General features: G+C 39.3%; 1 protein-coding gene across 6 annotated transcripts in view; it reads right to left on the reverse strand.

Moving 5' to 3' along the window:
* Nucleotides 1-23,741, reverse strand: part of AUTS2 (activator of transcription and developmental regulator AUTS2) — a 952,757-nt gene that overhangs the window by 478,192 nt on the left and 450,824 nt on the right. For all 6 annotated transcript variants that reach the window (XM_030536818.1, XM_030536821.1, XM_030536819.1 and 3 more), the window contains one exon: nucleotides 23,296-23,331. In XM_030536818.1, the coding sequence (XP_030392678.1) occupies nucleotides 23,296-23,331 (36 nt within the window). The remainder of the gene's footprint in view (nucleotides 1-23,295; nucleotides 23,332-23,741) is intronic.

A 23,741-nucleotide genomic window follows, 5' to 3' on the forward strand; every position in this document is an offset into this window, starting at 1 on the left:
TTACTTTTGCTGGAGACGGCACCTGCATAATTGTTCACATTTGTCAAAGGCTGGGGGAGAGGCAGAGGAGATTAGCTACAAAGGGTGGGGGAGGGAAATGTTATCATATTGACCTCAACATTCATTAAGTGTTACTAACATGATTTTATCTGTGCACGTGTTTGTCTAGATTTTCTAGGCCTAGAAACTAAAATCCTGAAATTGCATGCAATACAAAGTGAACCCCAGGGCCAGCTACTGCAGGGCTTTATTCAGGGTGTAAAATTCACCTCTGTGCAGAAGGCCACGTTGTCTGTGCCCTACTGAAACCCCACTTAAGCCTACTTTGGAGGACTTCAGTGGTGCACAGATTGCTCGTGCTGGCGCTCTGCATGGGATGAATTGCACACAGAGAAAATTCCCATTGAAATTAGTGGCAATCTTGTCTGTATAGCAATAATATTTACCATGTATGTATGTATATATCACTCTTCTTACTTGTAGATCTCGAAGGATTTACCTGCATATTACTGTTGGCGGGAAATGAGGAACAGTTTCAGAGGTTTCACAGAGGTCTCACATAGAATAAATAAGAGAGCCAGGTAAGAACCCAGATCTTCATACGCCACCCCAATCCAATGCCCTGACTAAGTACTGTATGATTTGGCCTTTAAATTACTTAATATACTATATATTTATTTCTATTCACAGCTATTTTGAAAACTTGTGGCTTAGTGTTTGCTTTTCATTAAGTTTTAACTTCTCTATAACGTTAGGACTAAAAGTCATATATGGAGGGCCCCTGCTATTTCACTGTTACCATGACTAACATTTGAATACCAACAAGAGGTGCTTAACATTCCTCCCTCCATTCAGAAGCAATTCTGATCTATTATTATTGATTTATGATTTGTACTGAAGTATCATCTAGAGGGTCCAATCAGGTATCATAACCCCATTGTGCTAAACACTGAGTATATGGTGTGTGTACACACGTGTGTGTGTATTTATTTATTTACAAATAATGCTCCAAGGAGCTTATGTGATATTTGTTCTACAAGAATGGTCCAAGACACTTTAGCAGCACAGTATATTGCAATGGTTTTCACAATGCTATCCAATATTACTAGGTTTTCCTCCCCCACCAGTTAAAAGAATATATTCCCTGGACTCTGGAATCTCAATCAACAGTTTAAAATGTTATGGAACTATTAGGAGGTCAGTTCTCAGCACCTGGAAAGTCTGTTCTGACCAGGGCCGGCTCCAGGCACCAGCGCAGGAAGCAGGTGCTTGTGGCCACCAATGGAAAGGGGCAGCACGTCCAGGTCTTTGGCAGCAATTCGGTGGCAGGTCCCTCAGTCCCTCTCGGGGAATGAAGCGGTGTGGTAGAGCTGCCACCGAAGTGCTGCCAATTGCAGCTTTATTTTTATTTTTTTTTCCTTTCCTTTGCGGGTTGGAGTGGCAAAAAAGCTGGAGCTGGCCCTGGTTCTGACAAATAAAAAACTAAAATATTAAAGTTCCAACACAAGCCATAGGTAAGGAAATTCTGAATTCAGGCTGGGAGTCCATTCCTTTTTAATTCATGCTGGTGAAAGAGGATTATTACCCAAACAACATGAATTACAGCAAAAAGTCCAGTCCTCAGTCACAGATAATCTTACTGACTGGCACAGCTCTGGCAAAGGCACAAGGCAATTCAAGAAGGAGAACTGGAAAAAAACTTGCATCTCTAACCCCCAGTCATAGTATGTTTAATGCACTATTGAAATTCCCTGGTGTTCATTAGAGCAGCCAGTGTGTTTGCTCTGGCTGCCAACAATCTGAAGAGGTCAATATGACACCTAGGGATCACTGGCATTGCCCTGATACTCCTTACATTGCCATTTGGAGGGACAGGATGTTGTAAAACTTATTAAACCAGTTCTACACAACTGAAGGAACCTTTTTAAATGGGGCAATCCTCCTCTGATTGGATACACCAGCAGTACTGCTACTTGGTGTCACTTTTTCTGGGAATGTTCATGGAAGGGATGGAGGAAAAAAAGTACTGTTCATGAACGACATATAGAGTCTTAGAAAATTAGTGAATGTCATTGCTTGTTTACCAACACTACATCACTTCGACCTTGTGCAAATGCTTGACACTAAATCAACTGTTAATAGACAGTACAAAAACAAGGTATTCCGATGGAATATAATGTTTTATGGTCATCATAGACAAGTCTGTAATTGCACACATCTATATATAACATAATGAACCGAAGACCTAAGAACACAAATTGCCTTCATTGTGCACGTGTGTGTTTTGACTCTCACCACTTGATCTCCAAAACAACTCTAAAAAAAGCCATTCTAAAAAGGTAAAATACAACTTTTACCCCACAATTTCAAAGGCAGAGGGCCAAATTCATCCTTGGCATACCTCCACTGAAGTAAGCAGAGCTACAAAAGAGATGCATTTGGCCTATAAGCCTCTCAAAATGATGTATTTTTAGCACAGAATCTAAACTGAGATCAAATTTGTGGCTGAGCCTCTTAAACCATTCAAATTAGATGGGCTTGATTGAAGGATAATTTCAGATAAAGATATGCAAGTTAGAACAATTTTGTCAGCAGTCCTGCAGTTGCTTTAAGTTATATGGGACTGATTCCTCATACCATTACTTTTACACCAGTGTAATTCTACTCACATCAATATTTACCAATTCCAGTTCAAGGGAATTGATCAAATTTAGAGCCATTTGAGTTTGATATAGAGAAGCTCTCTAATTTCTCCACTCCATTAACAGTATTTTCATGCTGGTGTAACTCCATTGATTGGAATGGAGTTACAACACTATAATATTGGTGTTAAGGAACTGGAGAATCAGGCCCTGTTTCTGTAACCTCTTTTGCTGAAGAATATCACTTTCCCGAAGCAATTAACACAAAGCGATATAGTGAAACATGTAAAAATGCATTGGTGAAATGAAATAGCTCAGATTTAGGTCCAGATCCAAAGCAAGATGAAGTCAATGAGTTTTGGATCAGGCCCTCTTTCCTCTCTACTTAACTCAAGTTAATATACAAACAATGCAGGATGGTGCAAGCTGCCACCCCGTTGGCTCAGGTTGCTGAATGGGATAAAGTTGCAAATCAGTAAGCAGAATCATGCCAGCTTTTGAGCTATCCAGTCTAGAATGAGTGCTCACTGGATTCAGTAAAAAGACTCCACTGGATCATACTTTTTCAGCTTTCACCTCTTGTTCAGGATAAAAGATGTGAAAGGACACAGAAGCAAGATGTTCAATAGTAAGCCATCTTCTATTCCAAGAAAATACATATGCAGAGAAGAATAAATAACTGCCAGTCTTCTCAGTCCTAAACATTCAAATGCAATGTGGCCTTAACAGGAGGAACCAAGGATGTAAATCTAACCCCAAAATGTCAAAGTCTTCCCTTTTTAAGCCTAACATTTGAAAATAAAAACAAGTACAGTTAATCTTCTGATAAGATTATATCCATGTATTTTGACCTGAAAAGAAAGCTCCAACTGGACATGTTAGATAGCTGCTGTCAAAAATAATGAACTTGGAGTTTCCACTTTCAATAGGAAATACAGGCAGTTGATACCTGTGAGATGAATATATGGAATACACTAAAGCTTGTATGGAAAATGACAAACATTTCTCAAACAACTGCAAAATTGTTTCTCTATTTTTTAAGTTTCATTTCAATGGAAATTTTTAGACCACCTCTAGAATATACCCTTAGAATTATGCTGGTTAGCCCTCGGTGTCAATGCTGCTCAATAGAACCACATGCCTGCAAATAAAAAAAAACACTTCAAGAAGTTCCATACTAGATTTTCATGCTTGGCACATCTTTGAAAAACTATTCACCCCTTCAGAATATTCAGATCGTAAACTCTTTCGGGGAGGGTCTGTCTAATTCAGGGGTAGGCAACCTATGGCACGCGTGCCAAAGGTGGCACACAAGTTGATTTTTAGTGGCACTCACGCTGCCCGGGTCGTGTCCACCAGCCCGGGAGGCTCTGCATTTTAATTTAATTTTAAATGAAGCTTCTTGAATAAACCTTATTTACTTTACATACAACAATAGTTTAGTTATATATTATAGACTTATAGAAAGAGACCTTCTAAAAACATTAAAATGTATTACTGACACGCGAAACTTTAAATTAGAGTGAATAAATGAAGACTCGGCACCCCACTTCTGAAAGGTTGCCAACTCCAGTTTAATACGATGTGTACAGTGCCTAGCACAGTGGAGCTCATGTCTCAGTTGGGGCTGCTGTAATGCAAGTAAATTATAAGAACAATAATTATGTGATTGTTATCAACCAGTTATTGCTCAGAACAAACAAAATGCAGTATGTACGGGACAGCTGCTTTTTATAGAAGCAAGACATGATTGTGCAGAGAGTTACATATATGCTTAACTTTGACTCCAGTGGGACTACCCACAGTATGTAATGTGTGTCAGTCATTGCAACAAAGAATCCTGTCTGCATTTGTGCAAGTTTCTTCATGAGGTTGATAGATTTCCACTCCATACGGCTAAATGCAGTGCCTTGCATGGTGTCAAGTATCAGAGGGGTAGCCGTGTTAGCCTGGATCTGTAAAAGCAGCAAAGAATCCTGTCATTGCAAGATTGAGGTCTTATTCACGTGCACTTTTTTGGTTAGGTTTTAAATAATAGCCCACATCTGTATAATCCCTCTGAAAAATCCTAAAATAAGATAACTGGCCATGTCTAGGCTAGAACACAATGGCTGTGCTACATAACTGCTTAGAACAGGAAGTAGACATGACCAAGTTCAACTGAAATCCCAAGGGGGATTTTGAGAAAAGATTTGTATTCAGAATGATCACTAAGCTAGTAGTGCCTTGCTCTGGTCTATTCAACACAGAAACAAGACGCTTTTGTAGAGGATGGTCTACAATGACTATGCAAAATTCATAACTGGATGAAAATGCAGATTGGTTTAAGAGAAACACATTAGATGGGCATTCGCACATAAACTATCACATCCAGACATGAAGATACGCACAAAACAGCATTTTTTTTCTGTCCACCGCAGCCCTTTTAAAGTACAAGAGATGTTTAAATCAAAATAAATGCTTAATTCCCATGGAAATGTGAAATCTATGGGATTAGAGTCAGTATTACCCTACCAGGAATGCACAAGTTCTGTCTCTGTATTGATTAATTCCAGCAGAGCTTGAATTTGCATGTAATTTACAATCACTTCCTTCAACAAATGTCCTCATTTAGTATTATTATGAGTTTGGCATGACAAGATTATTATAAATCACTCTCTATCAGGAAGAAACTCTACCATTTATTTGGATATATTGCAACAGACATGATTGGGTTAGAAGATATAAACATGTTTTATGTAGGTAGCGCTGTACATTATTCAACTGTGTACTGGTGAGACACACAGATGAGGATGATTATTACTTGTATTCCAGTAGTGCTCACAGTAGTGCTAGGCAGTGTCCAAACACACAGGAAGATATAGTCCCTGTCCCAAAGAGATTACAATCTAAGATAACTTCATTGCAAAGGATGCATCCATAATGAAATAAAACCCATTTCTGAAAGGCAAAAAATAGCAGCAGCTAGACTCTTTCCAATAAAATAAAACAAAAAAAAAACCTGTACTTTTTTAGGAGTTACTTTTTTTGGTACAAAATCCACGCAAGGAAAAAAAAAATCCTTGCCTACTCTCTGTTAGAGGATCAGAGTATAATTGTGTTCTAAGGAGTGATAAACAGTATACCTTATAGCCCAATGTATCTGAAAGTTTCAGGACTATCTGAAATTGTGGATGAAATAGCTTTGTCTCAACAGGGACCCAGCTAGCCAGCTCTAAGTTCCTGCCCTTAGAGTAGTGACAATGTACCACTTAGTGACCTTTACTAGAACCTCTGACATGAAGGGAAAGAGGAAACCCTGCAAAAGTCTCACATAACTAAGGCAAAAGGGAGTGTGTGGGGGGGGGGACTGGGGGGAGGGGGGATAATGACACCCTGCAAGATGGCCAGTTTTGAAAGAGCTGCACTCTGTGTACCCAACACTGGACAGTAATGAAAGGAGTCAGATTGCAGATGAGCCAGCCAGATGTGAACACTTCAAAGGACAGAACCAAGCCTCACGGATCATGTTGTTGAGCAGTTAGAGCAGAGAACCGGAGACAGGACCTGCATTCTATGGCCCCAGTCCAGCAAAGCATTAGGCTCATTCAAGTCAATGTGACTACCCATACTTAAAATTAAGCATGTGCCTAAGTGCTTCACTGGACAGAGACCTATTCTCTGATTCACTATATTACCTCAGACTTAATATTTAAATCTCTCTTCCTAAATGTGTCCATCAGATGAGCAAACCAACATACACTTGTAAATAAGGTGGTAAGAATGAATTAATGTTTGCTTAAGAACTTTTAGCTCCTCAGATGAAAGGCATTACTTATGAGCGGAATATGCTGTCAACAACCACTGCAAGCTACCAGGTGGTTCAACTGAACAGCAACGCACTGTAAATGCACAACAAATCTTAAGCAAATGTTGAATTCTTCCACATTTAAATTGCAATCTGTAGAGCCTGACAGATACAAAAATATTTGCTTATTTTAAAAGATGTCCATACAAGTATGTCATGCTGTGAAATATTATCTTTAGGGAGTCGTTTTGATAAAACAAATGGCCAATCCTAAAGATTAATTCTTCATCTGATGAACTCACGTTTGTAATCCCACCTACTTCTTCCCATTGGCCCTGGTAACAAATGTTTTCTGAAAAACTACATGGAGCCAGATGGTTAACTATTGAAAATCTCTACTAAAAAGATTAATGTTACCCCATGACAGGGATCAGTCATTTGTAGAGATTTTCTAATACAAACGGTGACATTTGTTTATTCAGAATGGCTAGATGAGCCATACTCTGTGGAGAGCCTAATTAGTTCTCAAAGATTTTCAAAACATTGGGGCACCAGCTGCTGAGCTGCAGCTGAGCAACTGAAAGAAAATTATAAGCATACACAAATCAACACATATTCCATGCACACAGATACATAGACACCCATACGTAAAGCAGTTCCTAAAATGTCTATAATGCTACCCTTTGATTATTAATAAAATTGTGATGTATGTAAAGATGCCAATACCATAGCAGAGTTAAATAATTGCAAGTGGCCACTGGAAAGATTTCAATGGCAATTGAATTGAATAGCTAGTACAGTGATGGGGATCACTAACACCTACATAGAAGACCTGTACACATCCACACACAACTACCTATGTATACTCTTTTCAGTGACACTCTATACTAATGGGAAATCCTATTTTCTTTACCGTCATGCTCTTATGCAGAAGTTAAATGAGCTGCAATATTGTTGATTCTGATAACTGAATTTTACTTAAAAGCTTGAAAGCAATTTATGAGCATTAACGGTGTTTCTACACAGAAAAGAAAAACTCATGGCTAGCTGAGCCAACGGACTCAGGCTCACAGGGCTAAGGCTGCAAGCTGTTCCATTGATGAATCTCCTTTATGACAGATGGATAAACCAGCTTTTACCCAAGGCCATCCCAACTCACCAAAGCACTTACATACATGCTTAACTGTAAGACTGATCTGCAAACCATCCCTGTCCAAAGCAGCAAAAACTTAAGTCCTATGGAGGTGAATTAAGTATGTACTTAAATGCTTTCTGGAAAATGAATGAACTTAAGCCTATGCTTAAAATGGAGCCTATGATTAAGGGCTGGGCTGAAATAGTGCAATAATGAGTTAGAAGGGGAGTCAAAAAGATGATTCCTGGAGTGCTGCTCCAATCACTAACCCACAAGCTCCTCCCTCTAACAGTGGGAGTTGCGTACGGGTTTATTTTTTCAGGAGTGGCGGGAGGAATTTTACTACAGATAAACATGTTCCCCCAAAAGGCATGGGGTGAATCACAGAGGTTGATCAAAAGGTGAACTACTTCCAATCTTGCCTCAGTTTTGTCCCCCTCTCCACCCACAAAAAAAAAAAAATTTAAAATGTTCCCCTCATCCACGTGAAAGCACTGGTACTTTTGTGGTTTAAAAGCATGATTTTTTTTTATTTTGGTTTTCAACATCTTAACAATAGGACCCTGTCAAAAATGACAGGTTTTCAAGTGGAACATATTCACAAAAAGTCATAATTCTTGCCCTGAAAGAATTGGATCATTTTTTTTTTTTTTACAAAGGAGGTCCATATCATTATCGCCATTTTACAAGTGGGGAAACTGAGGCATGGAGAGCGGAAGTGACTTGCCCAAATCACCCAGCAGGCCCGTGGCAGAATCAAGAACAGAACCCAAATCTCCTAAGTAGCAGACCAGTGCTTTATCCTCTAAACCACACAGTCTATTAAGGGTCTTTTGTAGTACTGTAACAGAAAATAAATAATACAAAGTAATTTAACCAGATGTGCTTTGCATTTTACTTCTTACTGAGTACTTATCAGCATTTTGTTATATCCTCAACTAAAATGTCTGCATGATCGACAATGCAAGAGAATAATTGATTCCAGCATACCTGTAAAATTCCACAGGACATAAAAGATGGTTAGTGAAAGTTAAATCCCTTACCTTGGAGGAGCATCATCTTTAAAAGTAGCCTTTTATAAAGAAGCTGATTTTCTAGGACATATTCAAAGTAGCAATTTAGTGCTTTAAATAACCTACATAGCATAAATCATGAAATCATCTTGGAGAAACTGATTAAAATAGGATAGAGTTTGATGCCACAGCAAAAAAAAAAAAAAGCAATCAAAGCAAAGCTCAGAAATAAATTAATATAAAAAAGTTATTTATTGAAAACAGATGAGAAGTAATTTTGTAAGCCAGTTGTGAAATGCTTAAAAACACTAATTTAATCTATTTTAGATGCATCAGTCATTAGAGGAGATATTTTACTGCTTTATAGTAAAATGAACATGGTAAACTATATGAGAATTTAACCCCCACCCCCAGCATATTCATATTCAAGTCCTAAGTACCATGGAAAGAATGGACAGAGAATGCCCTCAGGCAGCACCATCAACCCTTTAAAGGAAGCAATTGTTCTCTTCTGACTCCCTCTGGAGTACGCCAGAAAAGGGGATAAGCTCTACCAAAAAGGTGCCTTCTACCATCCTTCATCAGAGGGAATGGGTCTCCTCAAAGCTGTGTCTTCGAAGTGTGGGGGGGCGGGGGGGAAGTGAGGAAGGAAGATAAGGGAATATTGGTGGAATCTCTGCAGGAAACCCAGTTCAAAAGAATGTTTATTTTCCATTACATGAACATGCAACCATAATCAACATAACATATAGGAACCCATTCGTAGGGGCTTATGGGAACAACCCGGAAGAATGTTAGAAAACTAGCCTCCCATCAACAAAACGACAGGAATGTCAAACCCATAAGTAAAACTACCAATTGTAATTGTCCAAGATGATGAAGAATCAAATGGCAGTTTGTGATGCTGCTTTTTATTTTCCTCCTCTTTTTCTACATGTTGTAACAAGGATGAGCTCCCCCCTTCATCCTTACCTTCCAATATAAAACCAAATGAATGTTTTCAAGTAGTTGGACAAAGATTGAGAACATTACTATTCTTGTTCCACGCATTTGGACTGCACACAGGAAAAAAGAGGACCACATGAAAGGATGCAAGCTGGAGAAATCAGTGCAGAAGTAATTCACAGCAAAAGACACAGATGGCCATAGCAAACAGGGAGGAAATGGCTAAGAAATGAATGGCAGAAGTATAAGGAGGACAATGACTGAGCACTAAACAACTGAGGATATTACAGAATAAAAAAGTCTCGATTCAGCAAGGTATTTAAGCATGTGCCTATGTTTAAGTGCATGAGCAGTCCCATTAACTTCACATGATTCAAAGGAGTCATGCCCTTGATTAAAATCCTAAAGTAACTGCAACAGTTCAATTCACATCAACTTTCTCAGCATCTTAGAAAAGAAAGTAGAGATTGTTAGGACTGACTGCGCTGATGGAAATCTATATTAAAATGCTCACTGACTTCATCGGGTTTGGATCCCTGGAACTGTAACCTGAAAAGGAGTTTGGAAGACAAAATCTGGTGATCAGATGGAATTAAACTGTCCTTCTTACGTTAATGATAAGGTTGGCCTTTTCTTTTTTGGTTCTATAAAAAATGGGTAGTTTAAGCAACTAGAACAGAACATATTAACTAAAAGGGGGAAATAACCAGCAATCTTTCAGGAACTGCTGAGCAACTGGTTGAGTCTAGGAATCAAGAGGAATAGTAAGTAAAGGGGCAGGTTCACTGGCTCTGTGTAATCCCCCTATCATCATGCTGAGAGGCTGCTTATCCGGGTGGTGAATATGGTACATCAGGTACTATCCCCTGTATGGCTGACTCAAAGTATGCATGGGGGAAGGTTACACTCTTTGCCTCAGGTCTGATTTGGAGAGGAGTTGTTTTATTTTTTTTAAAGCAGATTTAAATTTTTAACAGGTTGGGAAGGAGAGAGAGAGAGAGAGCGCGCGCAGGGACTGAGAAGGATGGCTAAATAAATATTCATAAGGAATGGACTATAAGAATGGAGAAGAGGTGATTCAAGGAGCGAGGAGAAGGAGCTGGGTAGCAGGAGGGGGAAGGGAGAGACTGCTAGTGGAGGAGTAATATTAGTGTTACAACAGGCTCAGCTCTGGAGCGAGAACTCTTATTTTCACTCCCCCTCTCTCCCAGCTAAGCATTGCCCTGCTCTGAATGGCTTTTGGATTCCCCGCTACAGGGTGCTCTGGGGAAGAGATTGATTTGGCTGAAGATTGACAGGCACAGGTGGCATTCACCAGCTGCAAGTAATTTAGCTCCTGTTGACACTGCAGCAGTTCTTGGACTTTTCACAGTTTGTGTTCAGTGGAGAAAAGGGGGTAGGGAAAGAGAAAACAAAGACCTGGGTGGTGTTTAATAGCATCCTCAGGCTTCACGGCTGGCTCCTTCAGGCTGGCAACCCCATCAACCCTGCAGTACACTCCTTCAGATGATGCTTGAATATTAATGTGCCAGCATTGGGTTCAGGCTTGCTTATGCATCCAGTCTTTCCTGTAAAAGTGAATTGCCTTTGATGCAGCTGCCACTTCAAGGTGGAAACAATCCTGCATGCCAGATGTTGACTTTTGGGGGGAGAATGGGTGGAAACTGCCACCAAATGTAAGTGATTTTTCTGCAGACGGACCTGCAGCAGCACTTTCCCACCTTTTAAAGTGTCTCACAAGCACATTTATTTCTTTTCCAGCATCTGCCTTGCCAATTTTTCAAGCTCAGATTCTGTGTACTGGACAGAGTTGGGGAGCTGGTGCTGCAGTTGCCGAAAGATTTTTGTTGAATGTGTCAATTCTTGTAACGCCCAAAGAAGAGTTTCCACCGGCAGAGGAAGGAAGAGACTGCAACTGGTTCATTATTACTACACTAGCTTCAGATATAGGTGTCTGAACTCAGCCATCTCGAGGAGCCTCATGAAAGAAAGAAAAATGCCAACTATTGGATATGGTCTCTTTCTCCCTTCTGTTTATTATGGTGCTGTGATATTTATAAAAAAAATTTCTAACGGAGGAAAGGACAGAAGTGGAACTTCAAAAACCGGTTCTTCTAAAAGCACTTGGTAAAAAAAAGTTGTGGTAATGTGGCTTCCAATCCTCTCCTTTTTCTTCCTAGCTCTTTCAATTGCTTAGTAAGGAAGTTCCTTAAGTGTCACTTGGAAAATCGTTCCTTGAAACTCAATCCATAATCCCCTTCTTTCTTTCACTCTGATGAGCTCAATGGTCCAGCCTTCTGCTTGCAATGCTTCCAACTGGCTCCAGGCAAAAGTGATATCATGACCCCATTCTGAACATGGACTTTACATTCTGCAACCATTGTGGCTCCATTTATGTACCTGCTACAGCAGTCATGAATATTCCCCGGGCTCATTTTTCATCACAATCCCTTATGGGCACAGACTCATTGGCAATGGTGAGCAAACCTACTAAGCAAATGGAGCTAGTACATAATCTTTCAACATGCAAGGTGTCTGCTTGGGCTGCAAAGCTCTCTGCAGTTTCTAATGCAAACCGATCAATCCACATTATGATTTATATTAAACAGTTCTATTATAGTAGCATCCAGAGGCCCATTGGTCTATGCACTGCACAAACATACAGGAAGGCATAGTCCTTCTCTGAAAAAGCTAAATACTTAAAATGGTTAAATTTTGTTCCTGGACAAATTGGCTGAATTTCATGACACTTTTAAATAAATTACTTCCCCTTTATTTGCAAATACAGGTGAATTCATGATTTTCCCCCAATACAATCATCATAATAGCACTCCACACCTATCCCATCACTGGCACTCCTTGGTCATATCTAATACCAAAAGCAAAACAGAAGATGCCCAATATATGCAGTGAGGAAGTCTTCTAGTTCTGCAGCAAATGCTCTGCATTTCTTTGCCATGTTTTCGGGACACAATAGAATTTCCTAAGGGCCATTATTACAGGCCTCACATTGCACATATCAAAGGCTATTTACTATGATGCACGATGTCTTGAAACAATAGTGTTAATCTTAACTGAGTGGTTCAGCCACATCTCTGTGGAAGGGGAGTTAGGCACGTGCAGAGAGATGAGATAGCAAGAGATGAATAAGCTCCCAACCACAGTTGGATGCATCTTAACCCCTGGGTGCAGTTAAGAAAACATTTGCTCTGCTTCTTTGTTTTACACATTGGCCATTGTCAAAACAATAGCCTTCAAGAAAACACTTCACTTCTCAGTGGGCTGATAGTAGTAATAACCTAATAATATTTTCCTTACGGACAAAGTACCTCCAAATATTTATAAAGAATCATTACAGCATGCACCGCAGCATTACAAGCTTTCATCTAATTTCTTCCACTGAGACAAACACACGAATCTCCTGTTTCTCTCTCTTCCAAAGCACAGAATCTCAGAGCTTCCAGCCTTCAGAAACCCTCCTCTGATGGACACTTTTTCTTCAGGAAATGACATGGTGACATAGGTAAAAGGTGATTTAGATAGACTGCTGTGTCACAAATTGTCAGGATCTGATTTAAAGACCTTGCCTTTGTCAAGAAAGACAGTTGGGTGTCTGCTTTAAAGAAGTACTGGGAATATTTTCATCAAAGGTCTGAATTGAAAAACAGTGGGAGGTAAATATCTGAGATGTTGCCAAGAAAGACCGCTATATCCACGCAATTACCATTAACAGGGGACAGCAGTGGTTCAATGAAGTAATTCAATCCGGTGTCCTACATTTTATCAGACAGCAATTTTGAGCTCTGACATAAAAGGCTGAGAAAGAGGGTTGAACTCTTTTCTATGCAGTTTGGGCTTAATTCTTGCAATCAGGAGATGCTTTTTCCTCCTAAGGTCCAATCCTACCATCCTTCAACGTGAAACAAAGGAGGAATAGACCAATGTTTGCTCCAGCACTAATTTTTGAGAAAGGCACAACTTATTTAATTCGTTTATTTTGAAATTTCTTTAATTCTATTTGCTTCCAATCGGGCAAAGGTGCGTTTTAAATCAAGGCAGACAGAAAGACCTCAACAAAGACCCTTCCATAGTGATGCATGGAGATCAGGCAAAGTGCTCACACAGGTAGTAATAGGAACTGTGTGCCTAATTTCCACCAAACCAAGATGACTCCCAATGTAACCCTGGCACAGAATAGTAAGAACAGGGCTTCATTCACTAAGTCACCAGCAACGTGTCCGTATTTGCAGGTTCGGCAGGAAAGTGAGTTTTCTGACCGATGTGGCCTTAATAAATATACTCAACCAAAATAAGAGAGAGCAAGCAAAACAAAATATATTTATCTAGAAAAAGGCAAAACCAAACCACCAGTTTTGATCATGTCCCAAAAATTTGTCATATTGCATCTCATGGCTTTGGTTTTGCTCATATAAATACATATGATGTACATACTCTGTACAGCACCACATGCCTCATTAGAGGCTTTTCTCCTCGCAGTCCCAGCTAAGGCTGAATTGCTGGTAATACTGACTCTTGGGGTCACCAAATTTGTTCTATGGGTGTCAAATTCATCCCTGTACAGAAGGCCAATGTAATGCCATGCACCATTTAAGTGGTGCAAAGGCCTAGTTCTTGTGGCTCTCTGGATAGGGATGAATTTTCCCCCCTAGTCCCACCACAGCATTCTATTAGTTCTAATGTCTAAACCTCAGCAATGAAGATGCAAGGAATCACTCTCACAAAACACATCTTAGAAAGACAAAGGCAAATAGTTTCCCTGAGACATTTTTTATTGATGCACTCTTTGGAATAATATCAAATATTTGCACAGAATAGTGTGCCACTCAGCTAGTCTCAAAAATACAGTCCATGTATAAGCTACAGCAAAAAGGATACAGAAACCTGAACAAATCTCTATGGTGGTTTGTTTAGGGAAAAATATGAAACATGTTTGTTTTGATGCCCTCCCCCTTCCACCACCACAGCAGAGAATCTCCCCTAATTCACATAGGATTGAGAAAAATAAAGTGGTCTAATGCTACTCTACTCACTTGGGTAGCTAAAAAATCCTCATAGATCTTACATCCTGAGTAAGAAGAGCAGGACGTCACCCCTGGTTTGCGTGTGGCGCAGTTGACAACCTTTTAAAGATGATGATAAAGAGCCATTAAAGCCATGCCTATCATTGAAGTCTCTTCTTGGGGATTACACAGTCCTTTGCTATCCCTGAAATGGTAGTGAGACATCCCAAGAGACACAATACTGCTTTCCACCAAAACATTAAATGTACAATACATACACTGTGCGCTTCTCAGCATTCCATTTTAATGATTTGAAACTGAGACCCTAGGAGGAGGAAGGCTTTGTATATGACAGCTTAACTGCTTGCAATCAAACTAATTTGCAGCACGATGACCTGAAATGAGTTTAAAAGCACCATAATGTATGTTTAGCAATCAGTGAAGCAATTCTTTATTATTCAGCTTCACGTTTGCAATTTGTGTCACATGTTATAAGGAGGAGGGAGGGGAGAGAAAAAGAAAGAAAACACAAAATAATTCTTTTTGCTTCACAAGAGCTGATGAGCCAAGCATACACTTATTCCAGGCTGATGCAAAATAATAATAAAAAATAAGCTACATTGTAACACAGCGAGTTTGACAGACTCCTAGAAGGACAGCAAATCTCATCCTGTCTGCTGCTTGAATAAACCCTGTGTCATTTTTAGAAGTGGAAAGTGACAAAAATCATGTTTTATTATGTAACAAAATGAATTTTGATTTCTTTTTAAAAACAGGTTTGGATAAAGATTGATTAAGAGGCTGGGCAATTCAGGGAAGTTTACTCGGAAGCTCATTGAAAAGGTGAACTAATTACGAGAAGAGGAAAGCAATGATGCCCTGCTAAGGTTTTGACAATTGCTAACGCAACCCTCTACCCATCATTTGCAACAAATGGAGGAACTCTTTGTTCTCAGGAAGGCCATGTAGTCTAGTTCATCACTTCCCAATCAGTGAGCCATGACCCATTGTCGGGCCACCCTCTAAGTGAGTCAAATGAACACCCGTGTGTGTGTGTGGGGGGGATTCCAGTGTAGTTAATCATACCAGTGGGACATGTGTTGATTACATTTGCAAGAAAGGGGGTCTGCCAGTGGAAAACCATTGGTTCAACAGGCCAAAGGTTGATCTGGGAGTCAGGAACTTCTGATTTCTGACCTCAGTTCTGCTTACTTGGGTATGTTACTTGAATTCTGCCTCAGTTTTCTTCTAGTTAAGATGTGGACAATATTTGCTTATCTATTTCATAACAGGGTTTGAGAGGATAGATGTCCCTAAAGTGACTCTTTGAATACAATGTAGTATTTTCACAACAGTAATTCATGGCACGGTGGGTTCTATGAAGCTTGAAGTAGCATCTTTGAGAAGGAATGCAACATCATTTCTGTTCATAAGAGCTGAGGGAAGGAGGTTAGCCCTTGTGTCCTGCTCACATGTCAACCTGAATAATTCCATTCTGCCTACCTAAATATTCCTCTCATTTCAACTAGATACTTTATACTTCACTTTACACCCCAAAAGAACTGTGGAGTTTTGCTCACGAAAAGTAGCAGCTTGTGTTCCACTTACAATTGTCATCATTATTAATGGGATTTGGGAAATACAGTTGCCTGCCATTGGTGTTCTATTTGCTTTGATGGTCACATTATCTCTAATATGCCCCCTGCCAATTCTTTGAATGAAGCTATGCTGGGACCACCACTGAAGTTTACAATAATTAAAATTAAGTGACCCGGGGTAGATGTTATTGCATATCATGTCTATTTGGTAATGGCGCTGTATCACTTATATTGCCTGTTTCAAGTGCACTGCATTTTCAGTGGCTTCTGGAAAATAAAAGGCAATGTCTAAAAGATTTCAAATAAATAAAAACTGTCACAACTATCTGGTTTCACTGCTCAATTCTAAATTCGCTGCATTACTATTTACAAACCCTAACAGAAAACCATAACCCACAGAGAGATTTCTATTGGGAATCTTGTTCATTATTCTTGCATCTTAAAACATAACTAAAAGATTTACAGTATAGGGTTGTTAGCTTTTTTTTCTGTAAAGAATGGTGTACTAGGTCCCAGAACAGGCCGGTGCAGAAGAACCCAAAACAAATTAACAAAAGATTATGTCATTTGAAGAAGGCCTTAGGGAAGAAGTCTCTGCAAAAGTTCATAAGGCCCCTACCTCAGATCCATACTTCTAAACTCTCAAACTGAGTCAGCAAAACAAAGTCTCTGGACCCTGGTCCAACTAGTCACCTGAGAGAGAAAAGCTGCAACACGTGGCAGCCCACCTATAATGAAATCTGTTCATTCCCATATTCAATTTCCTCCTCTTGCTTATGCAGGCCAGCCCCAGGGCAGACTAGGGAGCTTCCTTGATTACCACCAGGCGATTTTGGTTGTGAGCTCTCAGATGTCTCTTAAAAGAATAGTATATTCCTTCCCAAATGGGCAGTGATTTAAAATAGGGCTGAAATGCAGTACAGTACATACCCTTTGAAATTATATCAAGCTAATTACTGTGAGAAAGTTGGAGATCATTCATTAGCCTGCTAAGCAAGTTAGGATTTATTAAGAATTATTTACAGTGCCAAACACCGGGTAACAGGAGTCGTCTTTTCAAATGTGTTCGTAGAGGACATCATGACAGTTTATTGACTGTAGTGCATCTAAACAACCAGTCGCTTGGGTGCTTTTGTAAAAATCCATAGTATTTTCAAATGGACAAACCTTTTTACGTGAGCAAAACACGTAAGCAAGTCAAGCACTCCAGATAACAGTCAAGTGTCTTGAGCTGGCTGAAACACCAATAACTTCTGTTTACTGCCATCACTGACTACAGGGAAAATGTGACACTCAGCATTAAAAGAGTACATTCCTTCCATAAGAAGCCCTGGTTGCATTTTTCAACTTGTTTCAAATGATGCTTTGGGTATCCAAGCCACACGTTTCTTACCCTATTGAAATGAAGCGCCTTATTTACACTCCTAGAGTAGTGTCCTTAACACACTCTAGTTAGTTTATCAAACCTGACCATCACAAGGAATGAAATAGAAGTAAAGGCTCTACTTCAGTAGCTCTCAACACTTCTAGAATACTGTACCCCTTTCAGGAGTCCAATTTGTCTTGCGAACCCCAAAGTTTCACCTCATTTAAGTATCTGCTTACAAAAATACAGACGTGTCACAGCACACTAATACTGAAAAATTGCTTACTTCCTTATTTCTATCATATAATTATAAATCAATTGGAATATAAATATTATACTTACATTTCAGTATATAGTATATAAAGCAATATAAACAAGACATTGTCTGTATGAAATTTTAGTTTGTATTGACTTATGTAGCCTGTTTTAAAGCTAGGCAAATATCTAGATGAGTTGATGTACCTCCTGCAAGACCTCTGCGTACCTCCAGAGGTACACATACCTCTAGTTGAGGACTACCACTGTACTTAAGATTGTGTATTTGAATCTGAACAGTCAGTCAATGGAGGAAAAAAATATTGGTTACATGTTGTGTCTAAAACAGGAGCGTACAATTTGGAGTACACTTTAGTGTACCCAAGACCACATTAGGGTTGCCAGCCTCCAGGATTGTCTTGGAGTCTCCAGGAATTAAAGATTAATCTTTAATTAAAGATTGCCATGTGATGAAATCTCCAGGAATATGTCCAACCAAAATTGGAGACCCTAGTCCACATTGCTCCTCTAGTCTGACTTGGTATGCATTCCTGCAATGCACGGAAACGTAGGTGAGATTCATTCCTTTCAGCCAGTTGCATGGATTCTTCTGTGGTCACTACCCTACGTGGTTGGTTGTTCACTTGCTCTTCATGGGATGGATTTCTGGAGCACTGTGCAAGGAAATGAATCATTGTACATCATGGTATTCCAGTGGCATATCATAATTATGCAAACATCTGCTGAACTGAGTTACCAGCCTCAGGGCAAATTAGAGATTATTTTTCTTTAAATGGAGGGGGGTGGGAGGGGAGAACACATTTTTTCTTGAGTAGAGAACAAAGGTCAAAGCCAACCAGACTCTTTTTTTTTCCCCTTTTTATTTTAAAATGCTTCAGGTTTTTTTCCCATGATAGTTCCCTTGCTCTCCTTGCCCTGCACTCAAAAAAGTGACTTCGGCTACAGCCACTATCCAACCTCAAACCCCACCAACCATTGTGTATTTGGAGAAAAACTGAAATCCTAATAGAAAATAAACCAAAACATACATACATAAAAATAAGACAAACCCCTTTCCAGTCACAAATATGCTACAAACCACTTCAATAAGAGAAAGGACAAACTATGTTAATCAGGAACTAACATGAGCTGATGAATCAGGTAATTTTTTACAACTTTGGGATACGTTTTGTTCTTTAGGAAAAAAAACTATTCAATAATTTAGATTCTGATGTCTGTTTTATTTTCTTACAAACAACCAAACCTGCTTCAATTCTCTAATGTGGATTTGGTTTCATGTGACTTATGATGCTAAAATGGCAGAACTCAACTTGCCAAAATCATTATTGTGCTCAAATGAGAGAAAAACGCAAGGCTGTTATTCAAATCCCAATTATGCACATCTCAATCTCTGATATAGAAATCAGGGACACTTAGAGGGGGTTAAAAAAAGTCTTACATACGCTAACTGGTTTTGAAACCTAAAAAGGTTTTGAGAGGAAATTGCAAAAGATGACGACCCTGTCTTATTTTATAAAAACAGGTTTGTGTTACTGGGGCATGGTATCAGCTTCAGAGTATTACCCTAAACAAGCAATGTTACCAGCAAGGTTCTATGCATAACAAAGGGAGCAAACAGTCATTCTTGCCATACTGCATGTTGCACACACAAGCATGAGAGATATAGGAACCACCAAATAAAAACATATGCCCATATTCATGCTTTACAAGACACACTTGATCTTGATGTGTATACGAACAATGTTAGCATTTTGTACCACGGAACTGCTAAGAAACACAAGGCCAAATACATAGTCATAAACACACTATTTATTCAGGCAAAACTCCCAGTGACTTCAGTGAAGAATGGATTTGCCTCATTGCTACCATATTACATAGGGACTACATAGAGAATAATGCAGATAGAACTTCGGCTGTTCACTAGACGACATATTATTCAGCTGAAAACATTCAGAATGGAAAAGAAGAATGTTCTTCTTGCTGGTAATGAAAAGGCAGACTAATCCAATATAGATTCAAGTTACTTGAGACATGAGGTAATGCCTTTTCGAAAAAAGCTTTCGAACTACTCAGAATTCTTCCGATCTGACGAAAACCTCTGGGCAGCTCGAAAGCTCATCTCTCTCACCAACAGAAGTTTGTCCAATAAAAAAAAAATTACCTAATCCACCTTGTCTCTCTAATATCCTGGGACCAACATGGTTACAACTACACGACATTTTACATGTCAACAGTATTAGGATGTAGATTGCAAATCATCTACAACTCTAATTATAGGGAGAATAGTAGCTCCTGTGTGATTATGCATGTGATAAATGAGCACATATATTAAGGGTAAGCATTCACCAAAGCTCCCAAAAGGTGAAACTGCTCTGGGGTTTTCTATTTTATCTAGTTTAAGCATTCATTCCAATAGGTTTGATCTAAAAAACTATATTTGCTTATGTTCTCATCTATGAACTTCCAATTAAATCTGATGCATTTGAATCACTTTAAAAAGCAACAGAACTAAACGGAGATGAAGGATCCTTGCTACTCAAAGCCAAGGAGTGACTGACAAGGAGGAACACATAATGGGGCACCCAGACTTTCAAAAAGGGAGCTCAAGGAGGACAGAAAAGATTGCAACGCTTCGTAAGTGTGGGCATGCCCATTATGTCATGAGTTGCCTATCGATTTCACGACAGATGCATCAGTCAACACCTCAGCTTGCTTTCCTAGAAAGGGTGTGGACAGAGTGCCTGGTACAGAAGGACGGTGACTTTCCTCAGCAATGAAAACAGAAGGATGCCTGTTGGCTGAAAGGGTACTACTGTCAAATGTTACTGAAGAGGAAGGGGGAGGTAGAAACAGCAACAGGGCCAGATGATTAAAATACTGAGCTAGAGAGGAAGAAAGATTTCATTAATTCTCAACTTACCAGCAAATCTTTGCTGCTTTATCCATACCTCAAAGCTCACTCCATTCTGTAGGAGATTTGCTTCCATCTGGCTTTCCAAGTTAGGCATCAGAACTGGGTGTCTGATGAAGCTAAAACCATCAGCCAGTTTTCACTTACCCGATGTAGATGTTTCTTCTGGTGTGTTATGGGGCTTTTTGAAACATTGTAGTACAATATATACCAAACCACAATGTTTCTGAAGGTAAAGGGCCTTTATTATTGACTGAACTCAAAGACCATATTGTTTTAATTGAGACACTGCTCTACGAGCCATGGTTCTGACAGTCTGGATTCAAGCTGAAGCGATAAGACAACCAGGCTCTTGCTGGTTAAAGGCTTTGTAAAAACATCTATTCAAGCTCATATTCTTTTGCATTTTGATAATACAATAATGGCATTTACCAGAAACACATGTTGAGCGGATCATTTCAGAGCATTTTTCTCATTGTCTGGTACTGCCGAACACATCTGGGTTATATTTGCCCCATGTAAGTTAATAATGTTATGGGCTTTTAAAAAAAAATTAGCAAGATAATCCTAAAAACAACTTTTCCAAAATAAAGCGGGGTGGGGAACCTTCAAGTTTCATCCAAAATTGTTTAAATGTAAAAATTACTTTAGCAGGATAGCTAAATGACAGCATTAACTATTGGTGGCATAGGAAGAAAACGCAAAATATCACAGACTATACACAGTTAAGCACAACACACTAGTGAAACTTAAGCCGTTTGGTCCCCACCCCAAGCCCATCTCAAACAACAGCATTAAAAATGCGAATGTGTTGGCACTAGAACTCAAAAACTCTTCTTGTTGTTTTTTGTCACTCTTAACTTTGGAGAATTGGAAACTTTAAAGCTTTTGGATGAAGCACAGGAGATGCTGACACCCTCCAGATTTTCACTGTAGTGGACCAACCCACATACAATATGGTGTAAAAGAATAGCAGATGGCTTTTCTTCTGTTCGCTCTGCTTCCTAGATATTAAGCTGAACCTGTGCTCTCACAACCATGCGTATTCAGCTCCCACAATAAGGAGACAAGGCTTTAAAAATTAACAAACCTCTTTTTCTCAGACTATATCTAACCCATTCCAGAGCATATCTGTACTCCTCTTCATCAGAGGTAAAAAAAAGTGTCCAGTCACAAAGGATGGCACTTCTGCTAGACTATGGAAAGATACTCAAGTTTTAGCCTTTATACAAGATAATTCTTAAGATGCTGCAGAGATTTCCCCCCCCCCATCAAATATGCACGATACATAATGGGGTAGGGAGCAGCTAAAGGAATGAAACAGCATTTGCTGTTTCTTCTCATCTTAAAGCGATTTAGATTTTGCTACAGTAATAGGAACAACCACCAACCTTCTTCAACTGATAATGCTCTCTTCATACCTTTCCACTGGCAGAAGTGTTAACATTCACTTTAGGCTGAAGTCCGACTTAAATCCAGCAGGACATGGCAAGCCTCCAAATGCTAAGCAATTTTTGTGCTTGCATTTTACCCTTTACATGTGAGGTCATTTGTTATCCAATTTAGTCTCATATCTTTTTATGTAGGATCACAAACCCTACAGAAAGTAACTAATTTCACCATGTACAAATGAAAGAACATTGCACTTTGGGAATCTGGATATAAATACTTTAAAGTTTCTTCATCATGGATTGTGTACAGTTTTCTTTTCCCCTGTGTTTGATGAAAAGATGGGAGCAGCTTCTGATTACACTATTAACTATACACAGCACACGCTGTGGGAAAAGTCTAATTACATTTTACCCACCTGTTTTCAGAAATATGTAGTGATCTATTTCCTCTACAGATATTAGAAAGGCAGAAATACACCCTGCTTGGGGAATATACCGTAAATTACACTGAAAAGAGGAGTAACCACGTTCAATATAAAAATACCGAAGAAACTGTCCACTGAATTCAATGGTAACAGTAAACAAAATAAAAATCACATTTTCTGTAATAGATAAGATTGATCAATCAATCCTGGGCCTCATTCTCTTCTCATATGAATGTAAAAGTAGCATAACTCTGCTGGAGTCAAAGGAGTGCAACTAGTGTCTTGCTAAAACATATACTCTAGTTTAACCACTAGTTATGGATCTTTGTGTAGAAATCACTGCTTGACATTTAGTTGCTTATATAATGCAGCAGGTCAAAGTACAAATAGATCATAATGGGTCCATCTGGGTTTAGAACCTGTGAATCTATTAAAAAAACACTGGAGCAAGGAAGAATCAAGACACTTGAATCCCATATCAGAACTATGTAAACTGAGGCATAGTAACAAGCAGTATGAAACACAATCCTATTAGACAAATTAAATATAGTGGTAATTTATATATTAATTAACCTGATAAGATCAATTTATAAAACCATTGTCCAGAGGTCTGGAATTCTCGCTATAATTGATTACCTACAATAGGAATGGAAGATGATCAATAAAGCTATCAGGCAGACTAATGCTGGTTATTTATGCTTATTTCAACATAATAAAGAGCTCTCTTTTCAGGAGGAATGCTAAGCTGTTCAGAGGCACATGTGTTGAAGTTGAGATACACTTACAAAGTAGCCTGTTCCCAAGCTGGAAGGAGCTGAGCTCTGCAATAAAACACAAAGACAAAATGGAAAGTTAGTGATGGTTTTTAACACGTTCCAATCCACACAACTCATTACCAGCCCTTTCCAAGCTTTTCATCACTACATCACAGCACCAATGTGCTGCCCCTTGTCATCTGCTTCTGAAACAAACACGGTGATGCTTAATTTTTCCTTTTACATCTCTCAACGACTCTGAAATGGTAGCGTGCTATTTACTGAATTCCAAGCTTCCGCGGTGGATGTAATTGCCAATTTATTTGACAGGCAGCTGGGTAATGAATTAATGATGGCATTTCGCCCTGCAATGAGACTAAACAGACACTCATCAACCAGCCTCCCTGACATTCAATGCCCTGGACTCCAGCTACTCAGCTTTGTGGCCACAAAGGGGCAGGTGGGAGGAGGAAAAA

The sequence above is a fragment of the Gopherus evgoodei genome, chromosome 17 (genome assembly GCF_007399415.2).
Source record: "Gopherus evgoodei ecotype Sinaloan lineage chromosome 17, rGopEvg1_v1.p, whole genome shotgun sequence".
NCBI lineage: Eukaryota > Metazoa > Chordata > Testudines > Testudinidae > Gopherus > Gopherus evgoodei.